The sequence below is a fragment of the Cuculus canorus genome, chromosome 2 (assembly GCF_017976375.1).
Source record: "Cuculus canorus isolate bCucCan1 chromosome 2, bCucCan1.pri, whole genome shotgun sequence".
In the NCBI taxonomy this organism is placed as follows: Eukaryota; Metazoa; Chordata; class Aves; order Cuculiformes; family Cuculidae; genus Cuculus; species Cuculus canorus.
The window spans coordinates 98237050-98260787 of NC_071402.1; the positions used below are offsets into that span (position 1 = coordinate 98237050).

Here is a 23738-nt window from a genome sequence, read left to right on the forward strand (position 1 = left end):
ATGTCCCTTTGAGACTATTAATTAAAATTAATAAAATTAATTAAGACACCAAGCAACAATCCTTTCCCCATATTTTCAAGTAATCAGAATATTTACACTTATACTTTTTTACTTCTGTATGCAGGTTTATTTTGCTTTACTTTAGATAAGACTGAGCAGGAATTACACTTTCCTTATTTTCACCCATTTCTTCCTAGAAAGTAAGTTTATTTGGGCACCAATATGTCAAAGCACCAAATCATTAGATGAAATTTAATGAAAACTGCAGTCCTATGGGATTTAAGCAATTGCTGTAATGCTTTGCTGAAATCAGGGATTTCGGCAGGGAGACATGTAGAAATTTTGGTAATTTTCTCAAGCACTGCCAGCAAACAGATGAAACTCATGTTATTTGCTGAGTATTGGCTGAACAGTAAATGCATACTGATAATCCAGTCCTAACCTGAATGACATTAAAAACTAGCAGCTAGTTTACCTCTGCCATTATGCCCAGGGAGGTGGTCGAGTCACCTTCCCTGGAGGTGTTTAAGGAACGGGTGGATGAAGTGCTTAGGGACATGGTTTAGGGAGTGTTAGGAATGGTTGGACTCGATGATCCAATGGGTCCTTTCCAACCTTGTGATTCTGTGATTCTGTGATTCTGTAATATATAACTTGGACATAAAACTGTGTAACACCTACATTGTCAGCATATTTTCTTTAACAGTTATAATACAAAACCTACCAAATTGGATTTTTTTTTTAAAGGAAAAAAAGTTCTAGTTATGGGAGAATCCCAGCAGCTACAAAATCACCAGGTTTGTAAAGAGAGTCACTTAAAGATAGACCTAACATCAAACAGGCCTTGAAATGAGACACAACACAGGAAAATCTGTATGCTAGTTCTCTTTAATAGCAAATTATTTTTGAAAATAAAACCAAAAGAAGTCTGAAAAAAAACACTCAGAACTGTTGCATTTCAGCTTAATAAATAACATTGCATAAGCTTAACAAAATAAGGCATTTCTTATGTAAAACTGAGTTAAAGCCATCATTGCAAATCAAGACAGAAAAACTATTAGCAAGACCACCTGTCTGCTCCTTGCTTAATTTCTGCTTTAACATCAGAATTATTTGTTGTGCATAAACAAACTTCTCTATGTAAAAGAACCCAATATAAAATTCATGTTGTCAGTGTTGTAAGGTGAATAATAAAATGGTTATATCTCTATTTCCAAAAAGCCAGATTTGCTATTCTGAAGAAATAAATCCCATCTTTCTTACTAGAAAATAGAAGGAAAAACATTTTAAAGGCTGAATAACACTCATTGGGATTTCATGTTCCTGTAGCAGAAAATTACTGTATTACAATTCCATAGAATTTAGCTTAAGCTTTTAAATCATTCTTGTTGATGTCTGTAAATCTTTTAAGCATGGAAGACACCAAACACTTGGGGAAAAGGGAAGAAATGACAGAAACTGTTGGCAGACAGAGATGCAAATAGAAACCAAAGGGAGAAAAGGATTACCATACAAATCCCACAGTTTCTTCTAAATATTTTTTCTAGATGCAACATTTTGAGGCAAACAGTCTCAAAATTAAATATCTCCATCAGATATTTTTGGGTATCAATTTAACTTCAGACTTTTGAGGATGTTGTTTAAGTCTTAATCTCCAACAAGATGACAGCAACTACAGTCCTGTATTTGGGTAAACCATTAACTTAGCAAGGAGCCCATTCATAGTAACATCAATTCAAGATTACTGTTGTATGTCTTGATTAAGCAACACATTTAAGTTCATGCTTACTGCTGAGCTATTCAGCTCTTAGCAAGCAAAGACACAGCATCAGCCGTTTTCCTTAGTCAGCTTTGCACAGAACATTCAGTGGGTAAATTGCATTATGATCCCCAAGGAGACAGAGTTGCCTTCTGCTGCTGGTTAAGTGTTGTTTGTGGGCTTTTAATGCTACTGCCTGTATTATTCCAGTGTAGGATTAACTTTAGAGTTTCTAGGGGGGTTTTGTTCGTCATTTTTCCTCACTAGCATGTAAAGTTATTTTATTCATTCTGTTGAGGGTGTGAGTAGTTGATTTTTACTTTTGCTTAACTTTAAATGTCTTCTTAAACCCGAACGAAATCAAAGATATTCAAGCATAAACTTGATTGTTACACCAAATAAAAGAAGCATACATATTTGCTTAGGGTCTTGGCTAAATTAGGACCTTATTTTGAACTGATCACAAATGTAATATTCCCTCAGATGTTTTTTTGGACAGTTCAACAAACGACACACGAATCAGACAACTCAAAGATGCAAGAGGACAAATCATTCTAACCTATGGTTTTTAAAATTATGGGTTTCATACTCACATTGCCAATATTCAGAAACATGCTGAAGGATCTCCACCTATTTCTACTTCACTAGAAAAATATATTTAATAGTTACAAGAAAAAGCAAAGATGTTTGTCTGATTTTCAGTCATGACAGGTGATTCTTCACATTCCTCAAACAGTGCTTCAAGTTCTATTTGTTCATAAATGTAATTTTTTCTTAACAGCATGAAATTTTGAAAAAAGACATTTAATTTCTTATTGAAATAATTTACCAGCATTAACAAAATCCACTATTTATTTTATAATTAATGAAATTATGCTCATGGTTGTATTTCCATGAACTGCAAGTTATTCCCATTACTAACAGGGAAACAATAAGACCAATTGGATTGGTGTCATTAAGAGAACTAGTATTGTGGATCAATGCCTTATTTACTAATCCAAATTAAGCCACAGTCTATCAGGAGCCAGATTGCTTAAAGAGATGACGACACACTTTCAACAACTGAGGCTACATAAAGGATTCATAAATGCAGAAATTGTGTCTGGCTTCCACAGAAAACTGGTGGGCTCATCTTAGCATGTTTTGTATTAAAATAGCTCCATTGACAGCAACGGTTTCATGGTAATTTCAGTCGGAAACCAGGCCTGTTATTTTTTTTATCATTAATAAATCAAATTTCATGTAGACTGAATTACAAATCCATCCAAAGTCAACTTTTGAAACTTATCTGCTATGTACTTTTGCATTTTTTCCACTATGATAATAATTCACTGTTTAGCGAGGAAGAGCAGGACAATCAACAAAACTCCTTGCTGTAGGCAGGAAAAAGCTGCAGTATTGCAGGCTGTCTACATACATTTATAGTGCTAAATAAGTGCTATTTATGACTGCAAAAATTAACAATTCTAATTAACACATTGAAAATCCACTACTTAGTAACATTAGGACAGATACCTCATTACAGTACAGCATTTTTTTATGGGCCTAAGTCTATTAAGTGAGCAAAGTATTCTAATTCTATCTTAATGCTATGACTGGAAATCATCTATATTACATGGAATTTTAAAGGAAAAGCTACATACGCCCTTATTAAGAGTTAAAAATAGATTCTGTTTTCTGAACAAATCTGCAAAGTTTCAATGTCAAATTCGGGTGTATTTTTTTCCTTGTTCTGTAACAGTGTCATTTTTGTAGTTATTCTGTTAGTGCTAACTATCTTCCATCACAGAATAGTTCATTTATTTCTAATGCTACTATACAGTACTCTTGTATTTCCCTCCTCAAATTCTATCAAAAAATTTCACCTTTTAAAAATAATTTGATATTCCAGTAGCTAGTAATGTTTGCTTTCTATATCAGTCAGTACGGCAATATCAATCTCAAGACTCAATGTCTATAATACCCTTCCCATTATAGTTTATCAATCACAAAAAATAACATACTTTATATAATATTTAAAGTATTTTAATCTTTAATTTTCCACTTATTACATTTTTTCTATCTATGCAACTGCAGCATAGTCATTGCTTTGGTCATTATTTTCACTTTCCTGTGGGCTGGTGATTGTCACTCTTGGATTTGTGGATGTTTTTTCAAGAGGGGAAACACCCTAGAGAAAAAGGACAGATACTGTTAACTTCATCAGGTTACAGAGATTTCACTTCATTTCAATACAGTCTTAGCACTTCATACTAAAATTTCCACAAGGTATTCTTAACATGAAAAAATATTTTCCAGGAATAATCACATTAACATTTTTATTTACCTTCTACTTATATACCTTCCAAAGGAGCAAGTACTCAAATTAAACGTTCCCCCCCACCAGTTCTTTCATCCAATACTCAGGTATCTACATATCCATTTAATGTGACTGCTCACTCACTTTCTCTACTTCCATAAATAACTAACTTTTCTAAAAACAAATAAAATATAAATATATCAAGAACAGAGAAAATTCAGGACCCAAGAAAATGTCACATTACTCATCTCTCTTAAAGGGAAAATTTTCTTGTGTGTCATAGAGAAACAGAAGAAAGCTTAGTTGTGAGGTGTAACAAACAATTCCCAGTGTCAAAAGAAGCAGAGGAAGAGTTTGCTTTTCAGCAGGCAATATGCAACATTTTTTTCTGTTTCTGATACTCAAGAATCCCACTCTTCCCAGACCTGGATGCTCCCCATCAAACAAAACACTTCATTTCTTGCAATCTGTTCACCATTCAGTTCATGTCACAGTCAGAAAGGTTAGTTCACTTTATTTTCCTGGGCTGTATGTCTCCATCTAAGCGAACAGCATGGTACCATATCTCCTAAATTAACAGGATATTTGTTTTTAAACTGGCTGAAGTCCCTTGCTTTGAGGACTTCTTAATCTCCATCATCTCTTCCAATTTCTAAGAAAAGGAGATGAAGCTTCACAAAGCAATGACAAGAGCCCTTTATGAAATATCACTTCTGTGAAAGTCAACTCAACAAAATAAAGAGGCAGTGTTGTTTCATGAACACACCCTTCTGCTCTGTCCTAAAGGACAATGTAGTGTGGAAATATATAATGATTATGTTTATCTGGAAACTGCGAGAAATATTTTTAATTACTTTTTTCCAAAATTCAGCATACTCAGGAAAGCAGGAGATGCAGATTGATCCAATAGCAAGAAATATCTGCTTTCTCAGTGGGTGAGTATGTGATATACTGGTGTGTCTGATCTATACAGACAGAAAACAGCTTTAATCATAAACTGAAGTTCTCGTAAATGTTCTCAGGACCTTATCAGAAGGGAGCTACTTATAGTAGTTGAGAAGCCTAAGGATGAGATGAATGAGAAACATAAGAAGAACAAACTGAAAGAAGAAACACTCACCTGGTTCTGACCACCAGAATCCACTTCTTTCATTTCTTCAGGCTGAAATTCACCTTGGTGGTTCAAGTGTGCCGTTCCCTCACCAGTTTCTTCATTTTCCTGGCCATTTAAATGGATAAGTTCCTCTTCTGCTGCTTGGTCAACATTTTCCGTTTCTTCTGCTTTATCCTTATAATTCTCATTTAATTTCTTTTTGCTTTCTTCCATTTCACTTCTTTCTTTAACAGTTTCCTCACTTTCCTCTCCATTCATTTCTGGATATTCTTCCTCTCCTTTACATGCCTCCTCTCCCCTGTCATTTTCCTCTTCTGCATTTTCTTCCTCATCTACAGTTTCTGCTGGCCTCTGGTGAAAGGAAAGGCAGCATAATTATGAGACATTTTTAATCAGAATGTTCCACAATATTTGGAAATGTGACAGACATCAAAATCACAATTGCATAATTACTGGTGATCAAAAGTATGCTAATTTGAGGTTTGAATATATGGACAGAAGATGATGCTCCTGTACTAACAACACATAATGCATTCTTATCCCATATCAAAAAATGTGTAGTGAGATGTAAATATATTACACTAGGTTAATCCATTTGACCATACTCAAAAGTGGAAGGATCTAGATTTTATTAATAGAGCAACAGCTACTTTGTTCCAGCTGTTCCCCAACATTCTAACATTTAACACATATTTATTTATAAAATCCTGTCACAATAAAATATCAAAAAACGCTACATCCAAAATTGTTCCCCAAGCAGCATATTACCTATGAACCAGGCCAAGCAATGCCAATCAGTTCTGTTGCATAGCCTATCTCCTTTGCATCCACAGAAAAGAAGCAAAAGAGATGAAGTAGGCCTGCTGATCACTTCCAGAACATCATTCCCCTTCCCAAAGAACTCTGTGTAGGGTGGCATGTTTAGTATTTGTTTGACAGTTAGGAATTAATTTTTTCCTATGAAGAGTCAAAGCAGCAGATAGGAGGAACAGAATCTTGTCCCATACTGAAGAAGAGTAAGCAGAAACTCACTATAGATAAAGCTGCTAGCAGCATCATACCATGATAACCTGGAAAACTGATGCACATGCTATCTAGTTTCTGTCATTTGTCTTCCAGTATCATCTTTGAAGATTCACCTGACTATGCAGTGAACCAATGTCCTCACTGACAAGATGACTTACGTAGTTGTGCTAAGAGTTGAATGACAATAAAGAGAAAAAAAATCCCCACAGGAGTGATAAGGTGTCTGTCTCCCACAACAGCCTCACCAGGCTCTAAGTCTAAACCAAACAAGATGAGATCATGTCTTAATCAAAAGTTTTTGGAATTTTACTATCATTCACACTTCCCTTATGCAGGCAGCTATCTGCTAAAAGATCCTTTTCCTCTCTAACACTAACATTTCAAAAGAGCTCTCATCACCTTCAACATATTAGCAAAATCCAATTCAGCAACACCAACAATTGAAGCCTCTTCATGAAACACCTTGCTTTTTCTTTGATATCTAAGTAGCAACATAAAACAACTTTATTATTCCAGTGCACAGTACTACACTGACACAGCTTCAAAACGGACAAGTTATTGTGTTGTAATGATCCGTAGAATGACAAATTACTAGAAATAGTACATAGTTACCTGACCAGATAAATAAATAATGGCTTTATAAGTAATTTTTGAAGTACAGCAGTGTCTGTGTGTTTTTTATTCTAGTTTTCTTGACTTGCTTTCATCTGGTAACATCAAACTGACCTTATTACCACTAAAATAAAAATTAAACAAGCCAAGTCTTTACAAACACCTAAAAGAAGGCATCACCCAAAGCAAATCCAAGTCAACTTTGGTAACCTCCAGCATATAAAAACAGCAAAAAAAATCTGTGGATCCATAAATTCCCAGAAGTTACCTGTTAGTTTTGCATGTGGCCCACTAATTTCTTTTCATTCTGCTAAGTAAACTAGCAGATCTGGATTCTGACCAGAAACAGAGAGGGCAGGACAAATTAAATGCCTAGCCAAAAGTAAGTGATTTTGGTTTTGCTTAATGACACCTGCTTGCTATCACATTGCAAACAGCAAATGAAGAGAGGGTAAAAAAAGGAGAAAAGTAAACCCAGGCTTTCTCAGTTAACTGTTGGAGTTATCCAAGATATTATTATCCCCAGCTTTTTCTTAATGCCTGTGGGTACAACCGGAAGAGTTGCCTGAACTGCTTTAGTATGGCATCTCATTTTGGACCTTACAAGAATGTGTGAAGACTTTCCACAATGGTGTAAACATACGTATCGTTATGCATACACTTTTACTGGTTTCATAGCTGCGGAAGCAGTCTTTGTCATAGAAGCACAATGGATGTTTGAGGGGCAGTAACTTCCTAAAATGATAGGAAGCTCAGGCACACCTTACCTGTCTAAACTGAGTAACATTACTGAATCATATCCAGAAACACACTGGAAGCTCAGGAACTTGTGTAAAGTAACATCTAAATTTCAACTAATTTGACTTGACCCATTAAGCTAAAATGCCTGAAAAAATAACAGTAAAAATAAGATCAGTAAAGCAAATCCCATCAGTGCAAGTATAACGGTTTCATAGTAACTGAAAATTTAAACATAGCTGAGCATAATACTACAATGGTTATTACTAGTACAGGAAAAACTAGTAAGGTTTACAGCTGATAACTGCAAAGCAAAATGTGTTCTTCATCTAATCTCATTTCAAGGTGCACTCCATTTGAACAGACATTTCAAACAAGTTAAAATCAACATCGATCCAGAGAAAAAGACCTTCCACAAGGTAATCTAAAATACAGTATAGCTCCACAATACAGAGTCATAGGCAGGCTTTGAAATGTGAACATGAACATAGATGATGCAGTTCAGAATGCAGAGCAGACCTAAGACAGGGATGTAGGGAGAGAAACAAAGGCCAAAATCACCCACTAAATCATATATTTCTATCTACATAAAAGGTGTAATACAGTCTACTGAGATTTTATTGCTCTACTAGCTGTGCATAAACTAGTATTCTCTACTTTAAGTATGCCTCCTTCACTAAGAAAAAGGTATACTTACCAAAAGTTAGATTTTTCATATTGAGGGAAACAGAACATTTATGTACGTATATACATGCAGGAAAACAGGAAAAGGGAGAAACCCAGAGGGTTTTTATGGTTCAAAGCTTGTAAATGCTGTGCATGCTTAACTTTATTTTCTTGAACAGTTCTGGTTACTTCAGTGAAGCTGAAATAGTGAGCCAAAACCTGCATTCAGAGTCCCCTGGAGTAAGTGGGAACCTTTTCATTGTATTTGAAACTCAACAGCCATCCCTTCACCCCCACCTGTACAAAACGCCAGTTATGTATACATCAAAGTTACTGCAAGCTGTGTTCTCTCAGCCAGAATAAATCAGAATCGGTGTACTGAAAGCAAAACAGGTATGCCAATTCAGACCTATATGTCCTTGCAGAAATTACCAGACTTATTTCTAGAAGTCAGCAATGATCTTGTACACTTGAGGAAAAGCAGTGACATTTCACGTCTTAGCTTTTAGCTTTTCAGTAGTCATCTTTTAAATAACCAGGATATTCCCAGTAAGCTTTCTGTACAGAATGCATTGGCTGGAGAGCTAAGACAGATGTGGGACTCTGCTGCTCCTCTTTGCACCTGAGAAGTCAGATTTCAGCTTTCAGCCAGTGTTGGCTCACAGGAAGTCATTCGAGTACATTACATTTGGGATTCTGGTAAAAGTTTATGGCACCTCAAATCCAGAGAACTAACTACATCTCCAGGCCTGAGGGACCAAGATCTCTCACTACTTTGTAACACAATTAAATGAACATAAGCATCAAACGTTAATATCAGCATGTTGACATGAGAGATTCCAGGTTCATAACAGCTAACAAGGGGCACTTAAAATTCATCTTGGAACTGCCCAGCCAGTTATAGCCCAGGGTACTGTAATGAACTACTGAGTAAATGTTCCTGTGTTAATTCAGTCCTGTGTCCACATCACAAAAAAAAAACAGAAGCACAACGTGAAACCAACAGCAATAAACCTAGGACCAGAGAAGCATGACGTGATTACATTCTTGTTCCTTGAGGTAATTTTCACAGTGAAGTAAGGTACTTCTAGGAGGATTTTTTTGGTGACTGTGATGGATTACGCTCACTCATCTTGTAGTCAGTACTACTCATAGTAAGGTTTGTAAATTTTGCCTTTTATATTGCAAGGAAATAGGAAGTAACCTTCTTTCTTGTATTGCTTGGCTGTATCTTTGAATTGAAGATGATGTTTTTGCAGTTTCCCAGTTGAAAGTACAGTATTTAGGATAAATAGTCTTCAAATTTCCTTCATAACTGTGAGCGCACTTTGCTTGTCATGGACTAGCAATAAAAAGACTCACTGACAGAAGACTTGTATGCATACATGGAAAGGTATATTCAACAAAAGAAAAGTAGAACAACTGACATAATTCTCAAATTCATACCAGAAACATGGACCCAGCTCGCCATCTAGAAACCTCCTAACTTACTAGCAGGTTAATGAGGAATAGAGTCTATTTCATTTTGCATTGAAGAATTGCTCGGTGGTATTTTTAATCTCAGCAAAAGCTGAAAAAGATGTATTCTAATTACACTCATCATGCTATCATTCGTTAAGAGCTACATTACCGAATGCCATCATCATTCAAAAGCAATAAGTCAGGAAATCTTCAGACAATGAGGCATTTGGCTTCTTTTCCTCTAGGGATGCTAATATAACCTCTCAGGAGGTTTGTACATGACTGATATCAGAATATCTAAAAGTACAGTATCACAAATCATTTGAGGCTGAAATTATTTTGTACCATTAATGTAAAAAATAATTTTGTTTTATTGAAGCCATTTGGAAATGTTTACTTGGCTAACGGTCACAATAGACAAACAATGAGGTAGACAACAAAAATCTTAATAGTCACAAATACCAGCATGAGTCTCTCAAACGCAGCATCAGGAACACTTAACTTTGATTGCACCAAACCTCTCCAGAACAGAGCTGCCCCTTCTCCTACCCAGTCAGGAATGCTTTGTAGCTGTACTGCACAGATTCCAACAGCAAAACATTTTGTTCCCGAACCAGACAAGGTTGCTAAGTGACAGCAGCCCTCTTCTCTTCCACATCGTTTACAAAACCCAGGCTCTTAAAAACAAGCAAATGAATAGTTAAGGGTCCATCAGTCTTGCACACATCCCACAGAGTGTTATTTCTTATTTTTATGAGTTGGATGCATTATTTATTCATTCATTTGCAACAAATGCACCTGAGTCCACAGAGTCTGATTTTTTTATAAGATCAGAGACTCAGAAGTCTATACGGAATGGAAACTATGCAACTTCAAGTGTAGAAAAAACGGCTTTCCAAAATACATTCCTCAGTTGCATTGTCTGGTAACTGGAAGCATGCATAATTCCTTAATCACAAGATGACTATGGCAGAGAAGAAAACATCTGATCAGATCCTTACTTTCTTAAGACATACCTCAGACAAATATTTTTGTCCATCTGTTTCACTGACAATCATGTCTAGTTTTTCTGTAACATTTTCCATGTATGCATTAAAAATTACCTAAACTTCACCCTCAACAATACAATATGAACTGTCTTGCATCCCTGTACACAATGGGAAGACTGATAAGCATTTAAAAAGAAGCTTTAATCTAGTTGAAAGGGTATAGAAAGTATTTTTTTCCAGAAACACACTCTTCTACAGAGAATGAAAAAAGCCCTAGAATTTAAGCAATTAGAGAAACTGCTCTAGGACTGCTAGATTTTTTTCAAGACAGGTACACAGAGAGAGAAATAACCTTTTTCAAAGTGTTATCAACACTAGCTTTATAACAGCACTGCATTTGCTGGCTCTACTGAGAAGAAGTGAAGACCACATGGGCCTTTAAATTAAAAAATCAGTCTATGCTGCTATAGCCTCAGAAATCAGGGTCATCCAAAGCAGAAACTGAGGAAACTCTGTGCTCATGCTGAGCTGCAAGGAACAACCAGAATAAGTTTCCCTATCTCACACAGAAAAACAATTTAAAAAATTATATTTAAATCAGTGGAGCTGAAAGAAGAACATGCAGGGGAAAATCTTATCTGCTTGTCAGCACTCCAGAAGAAATCCAGAAGACTTAAATTACAGCTGCACCATTTGTAGAGAAATTTGAGCATTAAAAGTTTTGCATGTATTCTTTCCAAATGCCATTTTGAAATCCTTACTTATGTAGCGCAAAATCTTTCGTCATGAAAAGTTCTAGCCTTTTTAGTCAATGAATGTCGCTTGGAGCAGTCTGCTTGTTTTAATGTTGAACCAGTGCAAACTTTAACATTTTGCCTACAGCCATAGGGAAGATAAACATTTTGTTCTGTTAGCACTGAGGTGAATCTTGGGTCTGTAAAGCAAAATATATACTCTGTGATGAAAACTACAAATGAAACCTGAAAACTTTCTGCTACTGACGATATACTCCATCTACAGAGAGAGCACCTATGGGAGCTACACAATCTCACATCACATCACAGCCCAGGAAATGGGGAATAATGCCTGGCATCAGGACTACATTAACCAGTGGTCACATCTGTAATAATGGAAAATAAATGGCTAGTGAAAGAGCCAAGAGTATGTACATCTATAAAAAAAAAAAGCAATCAGTGCCTGTTCAACAAATATATTATTCAGTGATTTTTACAAGTAAACACAGCAAGAGAGAGGGACAGGAGGATAATGAACCTGGAGGGATAAAAAACCCAAAGCCCAACAGATTCATTATACAACACATCTTAATAGCAAGGTAGGCTGGCACAACAATATGCCCATTTCCTTGTAGGGACTATACACTGCACAACTTTGTATCTCATAACTTTTATGCTTATCTCACCTTCTAAGGGCTTATTGTGAGAGAACAACCATCCTTATGGAAATAGATAAGCCAATGCAAACTTGGAATGTTATTTCTATACTATTACTACCAACTATATCTTTTGTATTTCACAACTCATGTAAAATTAAAAAAAAAGTAGTACTTTGTTCATCTCAGAAAGTGTCACTTTGAATATATTTACATTATTATCAGCAAATTCAAAGTAACACATTTAATTACTGTTTCAAATAAGAAATTTTTATTGTTTTGCTGCCTCCCTATCAAGAACTGCAATAAAACCACCTTGATCCCCTGCTGCTTGCACAATTGATTTGATAATCTCTTATCAGTTCCCATGGATGTTGACACAGTGATGTAAATAACTAGCCTGGAGTAAGTCTGCATGTCCAAAGAAGAAACTACCCATTTTGAAGCTGAAGTCTTAGCATGGAATAGAGAACACAAGAGTCTGATTCAGTTTTAGGCAAAACACCAATTTTTCCTCCTTGATGTTCAATTATAACTGTCATCTAGTCTGTAGTAAAGCAAATCCTGTTCTTTAATGTGTTCTCAGCCATCAGACAGCATTTTACAGAATAAGACTTAAGCAGGTATCTAGCCAGTATAACACTAAAGTAGTTAATGGCTAATCTGGCATTTGTTCAACCGTGTACTTCAAATGACAAGACAGAGAAGGTGTATAAAAAGAAAAAAAAACTAAGCCCTGTCTTCACCACCTCATTATGTGGCTGATGGAAATGATAATGTATCAGAAGTGTCAGCATTCTATTAAAGCTAGCATGTAAATGTTTATGAATTATGCAAGATAGTCAAGCCCTCACTGGCTGTACTTTTTCCATATTTCTAGCAATAACAGAAGCCGCAATTCAGATAAGAAAAAGCTATAAAGCTTTACATCACAGAATTTAAAACAATTTAAAGCAGTAATTAATAAAAACCTGAACATGTAAAATGCTGAATGCTTCCAAGGTCTGAGCAACCTCAGTTATCTGGGAATAAAAAGGAATCAGTGCTACTCAAAAAGGACCTAGCTTCTTGCCAGATTACCTTGAAAACAATACAAAAAGATTTAAAATGAGAAATAAACCATGGCTTCAGCTGCAATCAGTTTTGGTGTTTTGTTTGGCTTCTCTGAAAATATGAAAATCAGATTATTAATAGTGTTCATTACCGATTCTTTTTTTTCTGTCTCAAACACACCTGCTTCCAGTTCCTTGTCCAGGTAACAAAATCAGTTAGTGCCAATTGAAAAGTATTTCCAGCTGAGGACAAGGCATAGGCCTTGGTACATGAGCTTAGAGGTATCAAGCAGGCTCCTAGCATTGCAAGCTTGCCAACACAAAGGGTGCTCAGTGGCCACTGTGTCAATGACCGCAGCATCCACTTGTCGGGTCACCACCTTCTGGCTAAGGCAAATTGGTGAGACCCACTAGCAAAGCTGTTTCCTGTAGCATCTTTGTGAGGAAGTAAGGCTACCATCCCCAGGGCTCTTGGATTTCATATGAATTGCAGTCAACCTAAAAACAAAGACCTGACAACCCAATTTACACTGTCAAACGTTTTATGCTACCCAGAGGATTTTTTTTATGTACTTTCAGAGGCCAATAAACAGGCTAATCTTTTCTTAATTTGATTATTATGCTGTCAAGACCAGGGCAGGATACACTTCAGGATGTTGTAAGAACACAGATTAAGATGACAGGCAGCATGTTCTTCCCTGATGTCAGTACTATCAGTACAACCCAACACATCCTAATTATCGCATCACCTCACAAGGACAACTGCAGTTAACAGGGCTGATGAGCCCAATGGTGTTTAGCACAGAAGTCTCTGATGCCGGGGCAAGTGTTTGCTGTGAAAAGACACAGCTGTAATATTCTATATATCAGGAAGCATGACAGGCATGCTCTTGCCTCTTTCAATTACCTTATTCATGCATCTTCAAGAGCAATGTCTATGAAGTAGCTGAGCAACACTCCTTCCCATTAAAGTGAATATATCATTGAGAATGGTCCTTCTTAAGAATAGCAACTTAAAATAAAATGAAGGGATCTAGACTTTTTTTTTTTTTTTTTTTTTTTTTTACAGCAGCAACCTCATCTGTGGCTTTTGTTAATGTACAGATTGGGATTGCATAGATTGGGATTGCAGGCAGAAATTAAAAGAAAGTATAAGCTCATAAAACTTCTGTTTATTTTCCACTCAGACATTTCTTAAAGGCAGAAGACAAGAAAAATGTATATGTCAAGTATTCTTTTACCTAATTTAAATAAATTGAAAAACTCAGCCAGTGAAACAGTAAGCACAAAAAGCCCCAAAGCTTACTAAAAAAAATAGTTTATAGGACTGAAATAATCAGAGCTGAACAAATACAGAATCACTAAAAAAGTAGGTTTGAAGACATCTCTAGAGCAGTGGTCTCCAAACTGTTCTTATTGCACAACTGTATCAGTAAAAATTTTTGAGCAGGTACCCCCAATATATGCATATTTACTTATTGATAAATTATATACATGTACTAGTGACATTTTCTTTCTGCACTCCTAAGGACTGTATTTTATACCTCCTGAGCTGTGCACACTCCACTTTGAAGACAACTGCTCTAGAGATCATCTAGATCAGTGCCCTGTTGGACCAACTTCAAAGTAAGAATAGGTTAAGGCCCTGTCTAGTTTAGTTTTAAAAATCACTGAAGGCTGTCCTTAGACAGGAAACTGCTTAGAGCTCTCACCATTGAAAACAATTTTCTTATGTCTAATTATTATTTTCCTTGTTGCAAATTCTGACCTCATCCTTTCACTGCAATACAGAGAGAAAGCTGGCTCCATCTCCTCTGTAACTCCATCTGTAGCTGAAGAGAGCAATTTGATCTGCCTTCTTTTGATTATCTTTTAACATAAAACAAACAGTTCCTTAAGCTTCACCTTGTGTAATGTTTTGGTGTGTTACTGTGCTGGACTCTCCTGTTTGGAAATACTTCTCTTGTACTGGGAAGGACTCAAAACTGGACAAAATATTCTAGATGCAAGCTCAGAGGTGCCAAGTCAAGGGAGATAATCTATTCCCTTGATGTACCACCCGTGCTTTTACAAATGCAGCCTGCACAGTCAACCTTCATCACCAAAAAGGAGCACTGCTCACTCATTGTCATCTTGCTAGTCTCAGGAGCTACATGGCCTCTCCTGCAGAGATGCTTCTTTGCTTACCCACGCTCACTGAACCAATGCACAGTTACCCTGTCTCAGGTACACCACTTTGTATTTCCTTTTGTTGAACTTCCTGAGGCTCGAGTCAGCTCATTACTTCAAGCTGTTGAGACCACTCTGATAGACACCCCTGAGTATCTTCTGATGACATCTGGCTTTACGGCTGAGCCTAGATAAGGCTGCATCCTGTGCTATCATTCATGTTACACGTGAACATGTTAAAAACCATCAGACCCAGTATCAAACCCATCATCTATAAACAGATAGCAGTTAAATTTCAATCAACTGACCTTTGAAGTCCCATTGAACCAGCCAGATTTTCACCCACCTTGTAACCCACAAACCCTACGTTCATTAAAGATATCTTCCACCCCATATTTATCACACTTCTTCCAAATTGTCCTACAAATACAGAAGTCTATGCTGAAAGCAAGATAGATGACAATAATTGTTCTCCTTTCATCCACAGAGCCAGTTACTTCACCACAGAGGCAAAGTAGTTGGCTAAGTATGATCTGCCCATACTAAATCCATGCTTGCTATTGCCCATCACATCCATCAGTTTCCATTTCTCAACAAACTTTGGCTTTCCCAGTTTCATCCGTGCATGCCCAGGCACTGTCCTTAGTATTGCTCCTTAGTATTGCTCCTTAGAAGCTCATTCCCTCTTCTACTTCTCTTCCTTTGATTATCTCAAAGGTCGTTTTCAACATAGTGATTCTACGATTCTACCACATTCTGCCTCTTTTAGGATGAGATCAGGAGTTCTCTGTTCAAACTGCTTTTTTTCTTGCACATGGGGATAGTTCTTGTGCTTTCAGGAAGATGCCCTTGGAGATCAACTAGAGCCCTTGTGTGTTCTTCTGCACTTCAGGGCAGACTCGCACAGGATCCTGCCTGCCAGTTTCTGAAACAAGCCAAAGTCTATTCTCATCAATTCCAGGATTTTTTTTTCTTGTTAATTACAATCCGCACCTCCTCCAGGGTCTTAAAACCCAATCATCTCATGGTCACTGCAACTAAGGCTGCCACTGAGTATTCACATCCCCAAGCAGTTCCTCTCTATTCATGAGTGCAAATCCAGCAGATCACCTCTCTTAATCACGTATACCACTACATACATCAAAAAATTGTCTCCAACACACTCCAGAATTCTCCTGAATTATTTGTGCTCTACCATATTGCCCTGGATATGTAAAGGTATTTGAACCGAACTGTTTTTAACTCCCTCTCTCATTTGTTCACAATCTCATATTCACAATTGTTACTCAGCACTAAGCTGACCACAAGGAAGTCAGAAATACGCTCAAGAATCCCTTATGTTGTTGGGATGATTTTTAACCAGAGAAAACTACTGGGTAGACTGTGATTCCTTACAATGCAGCATGGATCAGAAATATTATCTTGTGGCCTTGGTGGCTGGCCTCAGGCTATTGTCAGACTCCAAAAGCACAATGGAACATGTTGTGAACTGGATGTGATAGGGAACAAGTTGGAAAATTCCTACAAACACTTAAGAGGAAAAGGAGACATTCACTTGCAGGAAAGAAAAAAAGGTGAGTTATCAACAAGTAATTTAAGCAGGTCTGCTCTCCACTTTGTTGGTATAAACTTCAAGTTACTTTTTTTCCTGTATTGTTTTGGTTCACAGGAGTTTCTTTTAAAAACAAATCAAAGTAAAACAAAGGGTATGTAATTTAATGTTTATTTATCAAGTCCTATTTATCACACCTGAGTCTTACAACTAAAAAGTTGGCCAAGTAAGTACCATGTTGTTCCAACAGAAGAAAGTACTGGCAGCTTTAATAAAGATCAAAAAAACGCCCACACTTGTTCGTGGCTCAGGACTGCAGGAATTCTAACCTTGATTCTGTGCCATAGTCCCTATGCACTGCTCTACAAGTATAAAAAGCCTGTAATCCAGGTAGATCTATTTGGTAGGTTGACAGAAGGAAATCCTGATTCTCTAATGTTCTAGGAGGGCTCTTGGAGCAGTTCAGAAGCTGATGAAAAGGTAATTGATATTTGACACAATAACAGAGAAAGGAAGATTTGCTAAAGCTCTCATAAAAGAAACCATATGACTGGGTTGTTACAATCATCCCTGTGCAATTACACGGTATCCTTGAAAGAAACTAAGGAAAGAAAAAATAACCTGTGACTCTAAAAAAAGCCATTTATTTAAACCTTGATCAATACCTGGTCCAGTGGAACTTCTACACGAGTATCTTCATCTTCCTGCACTTCGGCTGCCCCCCACATTTCAGACTGCTCTTCTCTGGCTTTGTAGATATCTTCACCTACAATAGGAAAGATACATGGTAGAAGGAAGTGAAGTCTGATTGTGACACTGTGTGGCAGAACTACTGAACTGCACTCGATTTTGTTTCTGAGAGCAGGTTTCTAAGCTGACCCACCATTCCCTATACAGTTCTTTTAATGAACTTTTCAGTCTCCCATTATTGTAAGTTTGTTTTCCTTTCCTTTTTAATAACAAATACATGCTACACCATTTGGAAAAAGGAAACGGAAAAGACTGAACAAAGCCTTGAATCTGAAGTTCCTTCACTTCTGACAAAGGTCAGCAGTGAATCTGAAGTTAAAATATTACAACAACAACATGTAATATTGTTTTTCAATGTTACAGTTCTGTTCCTACAGTTGATTATAGTAGCCTCTTGTAATTAGCATTATAACACACAACTATGAAAAAAAAACCCAGGCTCTGAATCAACAACAAATATGGTGAACAAGGACAGGAGTAAAACGTTAACAGAAACAGTTTGGATTAATCTTGCTCCTCACCCTTGGGCACACACAAGTAGAATCATAGCTGAAACTCCACATCTACACTAAAAAGCACCATTTAGTTTGAGTGATTATTTTTCCCCCCAAATGTAAGTAATAACTAGAGGTCTTCAAAGTTTCTAACACAGGTCTTTGAGTATCAGCTAACTAGGAAAATGAAGACAAGTACGTACAGAACACAATTTCCATGCAACACATTCCTCTCTCCCTTCATCCCAGACTGAAAACAGCCCAGGAATTAAAAGCACACATTATTCCAAATTATCGCCTTCTCTATCCATCTACCTAGAAAAGGCAGATGGTTCTTTGCTGATTTGTCCATGTCTAACATAATAAGCAACTACATACAATAAGGAAGAGGAAAAAATATTTGTGCTGTTTTGAACTGCCTTTTTTGTCTTCACAAAAGAATGTGAACTTGATAATATCAACTGACCATGCAAATTGATCTACATTGCTGGACACTGTTACAAACAAACAACTCTAGTGCAGCACCAAACTATTCACAGAACCACAGAAGGAGGAAAGATAATGGATGATAAAAAAAACCCAAGACTTCAAGCAATCCAGAGTCCACCTGCAAAAAAAGTCATCATTAACTGCTCCGGAAGTTGGTTTTCCAGTTACTTTCTTGTCGCTGCAAGACCCAAGGGAAAAGTTTACCCTGTGGATAAATTTCTGAGGCATACTATATACCACTGCAAATGGCTAACTGTAGGGGAGATGCCAGCTCATTCAGAAGGCCCTGCATATCTACGGACAGGCCACTGACCAGAGCACCAGAAATAAAAGCCGTTCTCACAATTTGAAATGAAGAAGCAAAAATGAAACCTCTCCACTTTGCCAAAAGATCTATATTACTTGTCCCGTGAAAGTACTGGTGCTTGAACCACAGTATTCTTAGTATAATTTGTTGGATTCTTATCTTAAACATCTCACACACCTTGAAAAAAGGTCCCATCTTCATACTTAGCGTGGAAATAATTTCCTTTTCTTACTTTTGTTTTTTTTTCATGTGGGCTACTAAGTATAATGCATCAGTTGTAGTATGTTCTGTTAAAACTAAGTAAAGACATTCAGTATTTGCTGGCAGTACGGTAAATCTTGGACAAGTGATTGGTGTTGTTCAGCCCGAAGAAGAGAAGGCTTTGAGAAGACCTTATAGCAACCTTCCAGTACCAGAAGGGGGCCTACAAGGGAGCCGGGGAGGGACTTTTCACAAAGGCTTGTAGTGATAGAACTAGGGGCAATGGCTATAAACTGCAGAGGTGCAGATTTAGCCTAGACATAAGGAAGAATTTCTTCACAATGAGAGTGGTGAGGCACTTGCACCAGTTGCCCAGGGAAAGTCTGGATGCCTCATTTCTGGAGGTGTTCAAGGCCAGGTTGGATGGGGCCTTGAGGAGCCTGATCTAGTAGGAAGTGTCCCTGCATATGGCAGGGGGGTTGGAACTGGATGGTTTTTAAGGTCCCTTCCAACCCAAACTATCCTTGTGTGTACCTGTCTGTTGTGATTTGAGTTAAAACAGAGCCAGTTTTGTGACTCTAACTCATTCTTGTCTAAACAACTCCATTTTCTGAAAATTAACTGCATGTTTTGCAAACAGCTTCTCTCTAGAATTGATAACACGGGACACTGGTATGCAGAAAGACATGGCTTATACATATTCCTTTAGAAACTAAGGCTATCCTCAACCTGGTGAAAAAGGGCCACACCTGCAATGAGGGGCAGACAAGAAAGGTAACCGTAAATCGACCAACAGAATATTCCATCTCATACACATCATACTTTTTATAAAATAGAGATATCATGAGGGTCTTGCCCTCTTCTGAGATGGCAGATATCCGGTGAGGATATTCCTGTCTGGTTGCTCCTGATCCTGGATCCATATGTTCCTGAATCCAGCTTCTGAGTCCATCTCCCTCCTAGCTGCGGACCCATCCCCTCCTGTCTGCTCTGCAGCATTTGTGGTGATATAAAGTCATAGAGGGATGGGCTGAGTATGCAACCTCATATATTTGTTTATATTTTATTACTTTCTAATTATTTTCATCATTATTATTACCATTATTATTAATGCATTAAAGCTGTAGTTTTAATTTCCAGCCTGCAAGTTTTCTTCTTATTTTCCTTTCCCCTTACCCTGGGGGCAGGGGGAAAGAGAATTGAAAGCCCAGCTGCATGGCTTTAGCTGCCAAAATTAGCTGGGTCAGGGCTAAACCATGGCACTACCTCATTACAGACGCCCTTTGCCAAGACAGGTTTATTTGATAAATTCAGATAAAAACACGGAGTGGTTGAGAGTAGTAACAAAACACATCTGAATGGATGTTACTTGTAGTTGTTCAAATAATCAATACACTTTGTATTTCCCCTTTTTCTGATCTCTGTAAAGGACAGAAGGTTCTGTTTCTCTTGCCTGATATTATTATTGTTACCTCTCATCATAGACATTCAACTGGGAAATAATTAGCCCCACATTTTGAGAGGAAAATGCAGTGCGTTCCTTGAAAGACACTGTGACGACTCTCCTATAGTCAAGATTTTCTCTTAAGTACCTACGAAAATAACCCTGTCCTAGACTTCTTGGCTCATTGAACTACAGAAAGTCAGGTAATATATGTCTGAGAACTGCATTTAATATCACCATGACTCCATTCAGACTCTGTAATAACACCTTTGCCTTCAAGATCCTCAAGTCTTTCAACCAAAATGGGCATTGTCTGGCCTCTAGAGGTACAAGGACTTTGGTGCAGACTGTAATTCTCATCAGGTTTTTCTCCCAGTGGGCAAAAGAAGAGGTACAAGGGAGACAAACATGCGTTGGCCCTGAGGGCCAAATCCACAACATTCATCTCAAGACCTGAGGATTCTTAACTTTAAAGAATCTCTCCTTAGAAGAGTAGATCAGCCTCAGGGCTATGCTGTGAATATCCTGACACAAGTAGACAGATGTGCAGTATTTTCTAAAACCTTAATCATGAAGCCAGGAGGGTGTGAGGGAGAGGAAAGAAAACACTAAAATTTCTACCCAGGTCATGCAACCAGCTTTCCCATTCAAATTGTGTACTCAAAAAGGTAGTAACAGGGCGATTTTAACAAGCAAAAATTGAGCACTCCATGGAATTTTGTTCAGGGACTTCCTAACATGTGTCTGCTCAGAAAGCTGGTCATAAGTTAAATGAGATTAGTTGAAAAGTGCTCTGCACAATTTTCCAGCATCTCTCGAGAATACCTACGTTGATTGCATTGCATAGAAAACAAGTGGAAGATGCCAAAACTAAATGGCAGGATGCAAAGGGAAATAACAGCAACCAGAATTCACAAAAAAAAAAAACCAACCTTCAAGGACAGGTTTTTCAGACAAAATGGGAAATTAGCCCACTTTCAGAACAGTGATATTCTTTGCAGAAAACAAGTAGTTAAAGAATAGCATATGCCAACTGCATACAACACAAAAAATAGTTATTTGATTTTTGAAAGGATGGCAGAAGTTATTTGTTGTCAGAAAATGAAAAGAAAAATTAAGGAAATAAGAAAACTGACAACAAAGAGGAAATTAATTGTCTGCCTCTGCACAAACATGAGTAAAGAGGATAAATGTCCAAAACACATCTACCACTAATCGTCAGGGAATGAAGAAAAACACTTATGTCTGAAATGTGTCAAAACAAGTGAAGAAAAAAAAAATGACACTAACTGAAAAATTTTGCAACACTTGAACAAATAAAAAACTGCAAAGAAAATGGCAAGGAATTATATTAGTCTTATATTAGGACATCTAACTCCTCTTTTTTTATCAAAAGTAAAAAGAAACACAAACATTGTAAAATAACTTACGAAATTTAAATTAATTAAATGGTGCATTGAGAAAATATCTTAAAGTGTAAACATTATTAGTGTTGCTACTTTACTTCAGCCAGAAGTATTTACAGTTTTTGCATGTGAATTTACTACTGTCTGGAGGAGGGCAGATCAGTGAGATACAAACATGTGACAGTAAGCACTACTTCTGTCAATAGGCCAAGAAAAATATGAATAAGAGTCTCCTAATCTTCTGTGAGTATATTTTTCATGGTGTCCAGCCAACCAGAAGAGACAGGAATTTTTCAGGGTTTGTGAGTTCCACAAAACATACACCTGGAGCTGAAGATCATCACTAGTTTTTATACCCTATACTGAAATAAGTGAGGTAGCCTAAATAAATGTCTCCCATTATTTCTGACTATTTTAAAGAAAGGTCATGTTCAGTAGAATTCAGGCAAGAAGGAGAAAGAAGTACCTGCAGAAGGGCAAAGAACAGATTGCAGGGTGGAAACTGGAGATGATATGCAGAAGCTGGAGGGCATGGACACAGAGGGAGATGATGATGGCACATCACTGTTAGAAGGAAAGTGTTGAATGAAGAACTGTACAAAAGCAAATGGGAAGATGAAGTGATATGGTTGGAAATTAGGTGAAGAAATGGGGTCCAGCATGCTGGCAGGAATGTGCAGCATAAAAGGAGAAGCTTGAAAGAAGGAGAAGGTACCTATGCCAACTTAAGTATTTTAAAGCAATCTTCCTTTGGGGAAAGCCTGAGAAGAGGAATATCATTCATTAGTACCTATCTGCAATTGATTTTTCTATGCTTTTCAAACGATGGATCTTCACAGCCAGGAATCTTCATCTTCAGAGTTACCCACTCTATCCTGACCCCTCACCCATGCCAGCAATGGTGGCTTTGCAGCCCCCAAGCCTACTGATCATTCTACAGAAATTTTCTAGATATATTATACTTGTGGCTGATCTCCTGATAGGTACAAAGCAGGTTATTTGTCAGCAACAGCAAATTTATCAATGCCCAGAACACTCTGACTTCCAACATTTCACCTAATGCATGTTACTGGTTGCATCAATACACAAATATTTGGTGTGTTGTGCAGTCAGTTCGGTAGGTACAGAAAGAAGCAATGAATTGGTGCAGGTATAACCGAACAAATCTTGCCTAAAGCACAAAAATCATTCTCTGCCTCATGCCATTCAGTATTACGCTGGAATCCTTTTGTACACTTTGATAAACAAGGAAGTTGTATGACTTCATTAAATAGGATTGAGTTATACATCGAACTAACTCAGAAGAAACACATATTTTTTTAAATAATTAAGCATAGCAATTAACATCTCTTGTACAAGCCTCTTTCCTAACCAGTGCTAACTGTAAAACATTTATTGCAGCACAGATTACAACATTATACAGTCATTAACACATCTCAAATTTTAAACTGATTGAAGTTTAGCAGTAGGGATAAAAAACTAGCTGTAATAATAAGCTGCCCTGAATATTTCATGGAAATCAGAGGCATTTACTAACTGCAAGCTCTGTATGTAAGCGAGGAAGTTAATATGACTTACCACAGAGAGTGCCTCATAAAAATGTTAAGTCAAATTAAAAACAAAATGTAAAAAATCTCTGGCTCATTAAATGGAATAGATTGCTACAAGGAACAGGTGGTACATGTTTCATTTCTGGGGTTTCGGTGATTTGTTTGTTTGTTTGTTTTAATTTCAAAGTATCAGTCTTGCACAAGGCCCATTTCCAACAAAAAAGCACTGCCTTCGTGATAGGTTTGCATACGTGTGCATGCCTGCGACTT

The 23738-nt window shown here is 37.2% G+C and overlaps 1 protein-coding gene across 1 annotated transcript in view; it reads right to left on the minus strand.

The window, feature by feature from the left end:
• Positions 1-883: 883 nt before the first annotated feature.
• DCDC2 (doublecortin domain containing 2) overlaps positions 884-23738 on the minus strand; it is a 52069-nt gene continuing 29214 nt past the window's right edge. The window contains exons 8-10 of the mRNA XM_009564169.2: positions 17493-17593; positions 5179-5523; positions 884-3929 (exon numbers count right to left, since the gene is read on the minus strand). Of these exons, the coding sequence (XP_009562464.2) occupies positions 3822-3929; positions 5179-5523; positions 17493-17593 (554 nt within the window). The 3' untranslated portion in view covers positions 884-3821. The remainder of the gene's footprint in view (positions 3930-5178; positions 5524-17492; positions 17594-23738) is intronic.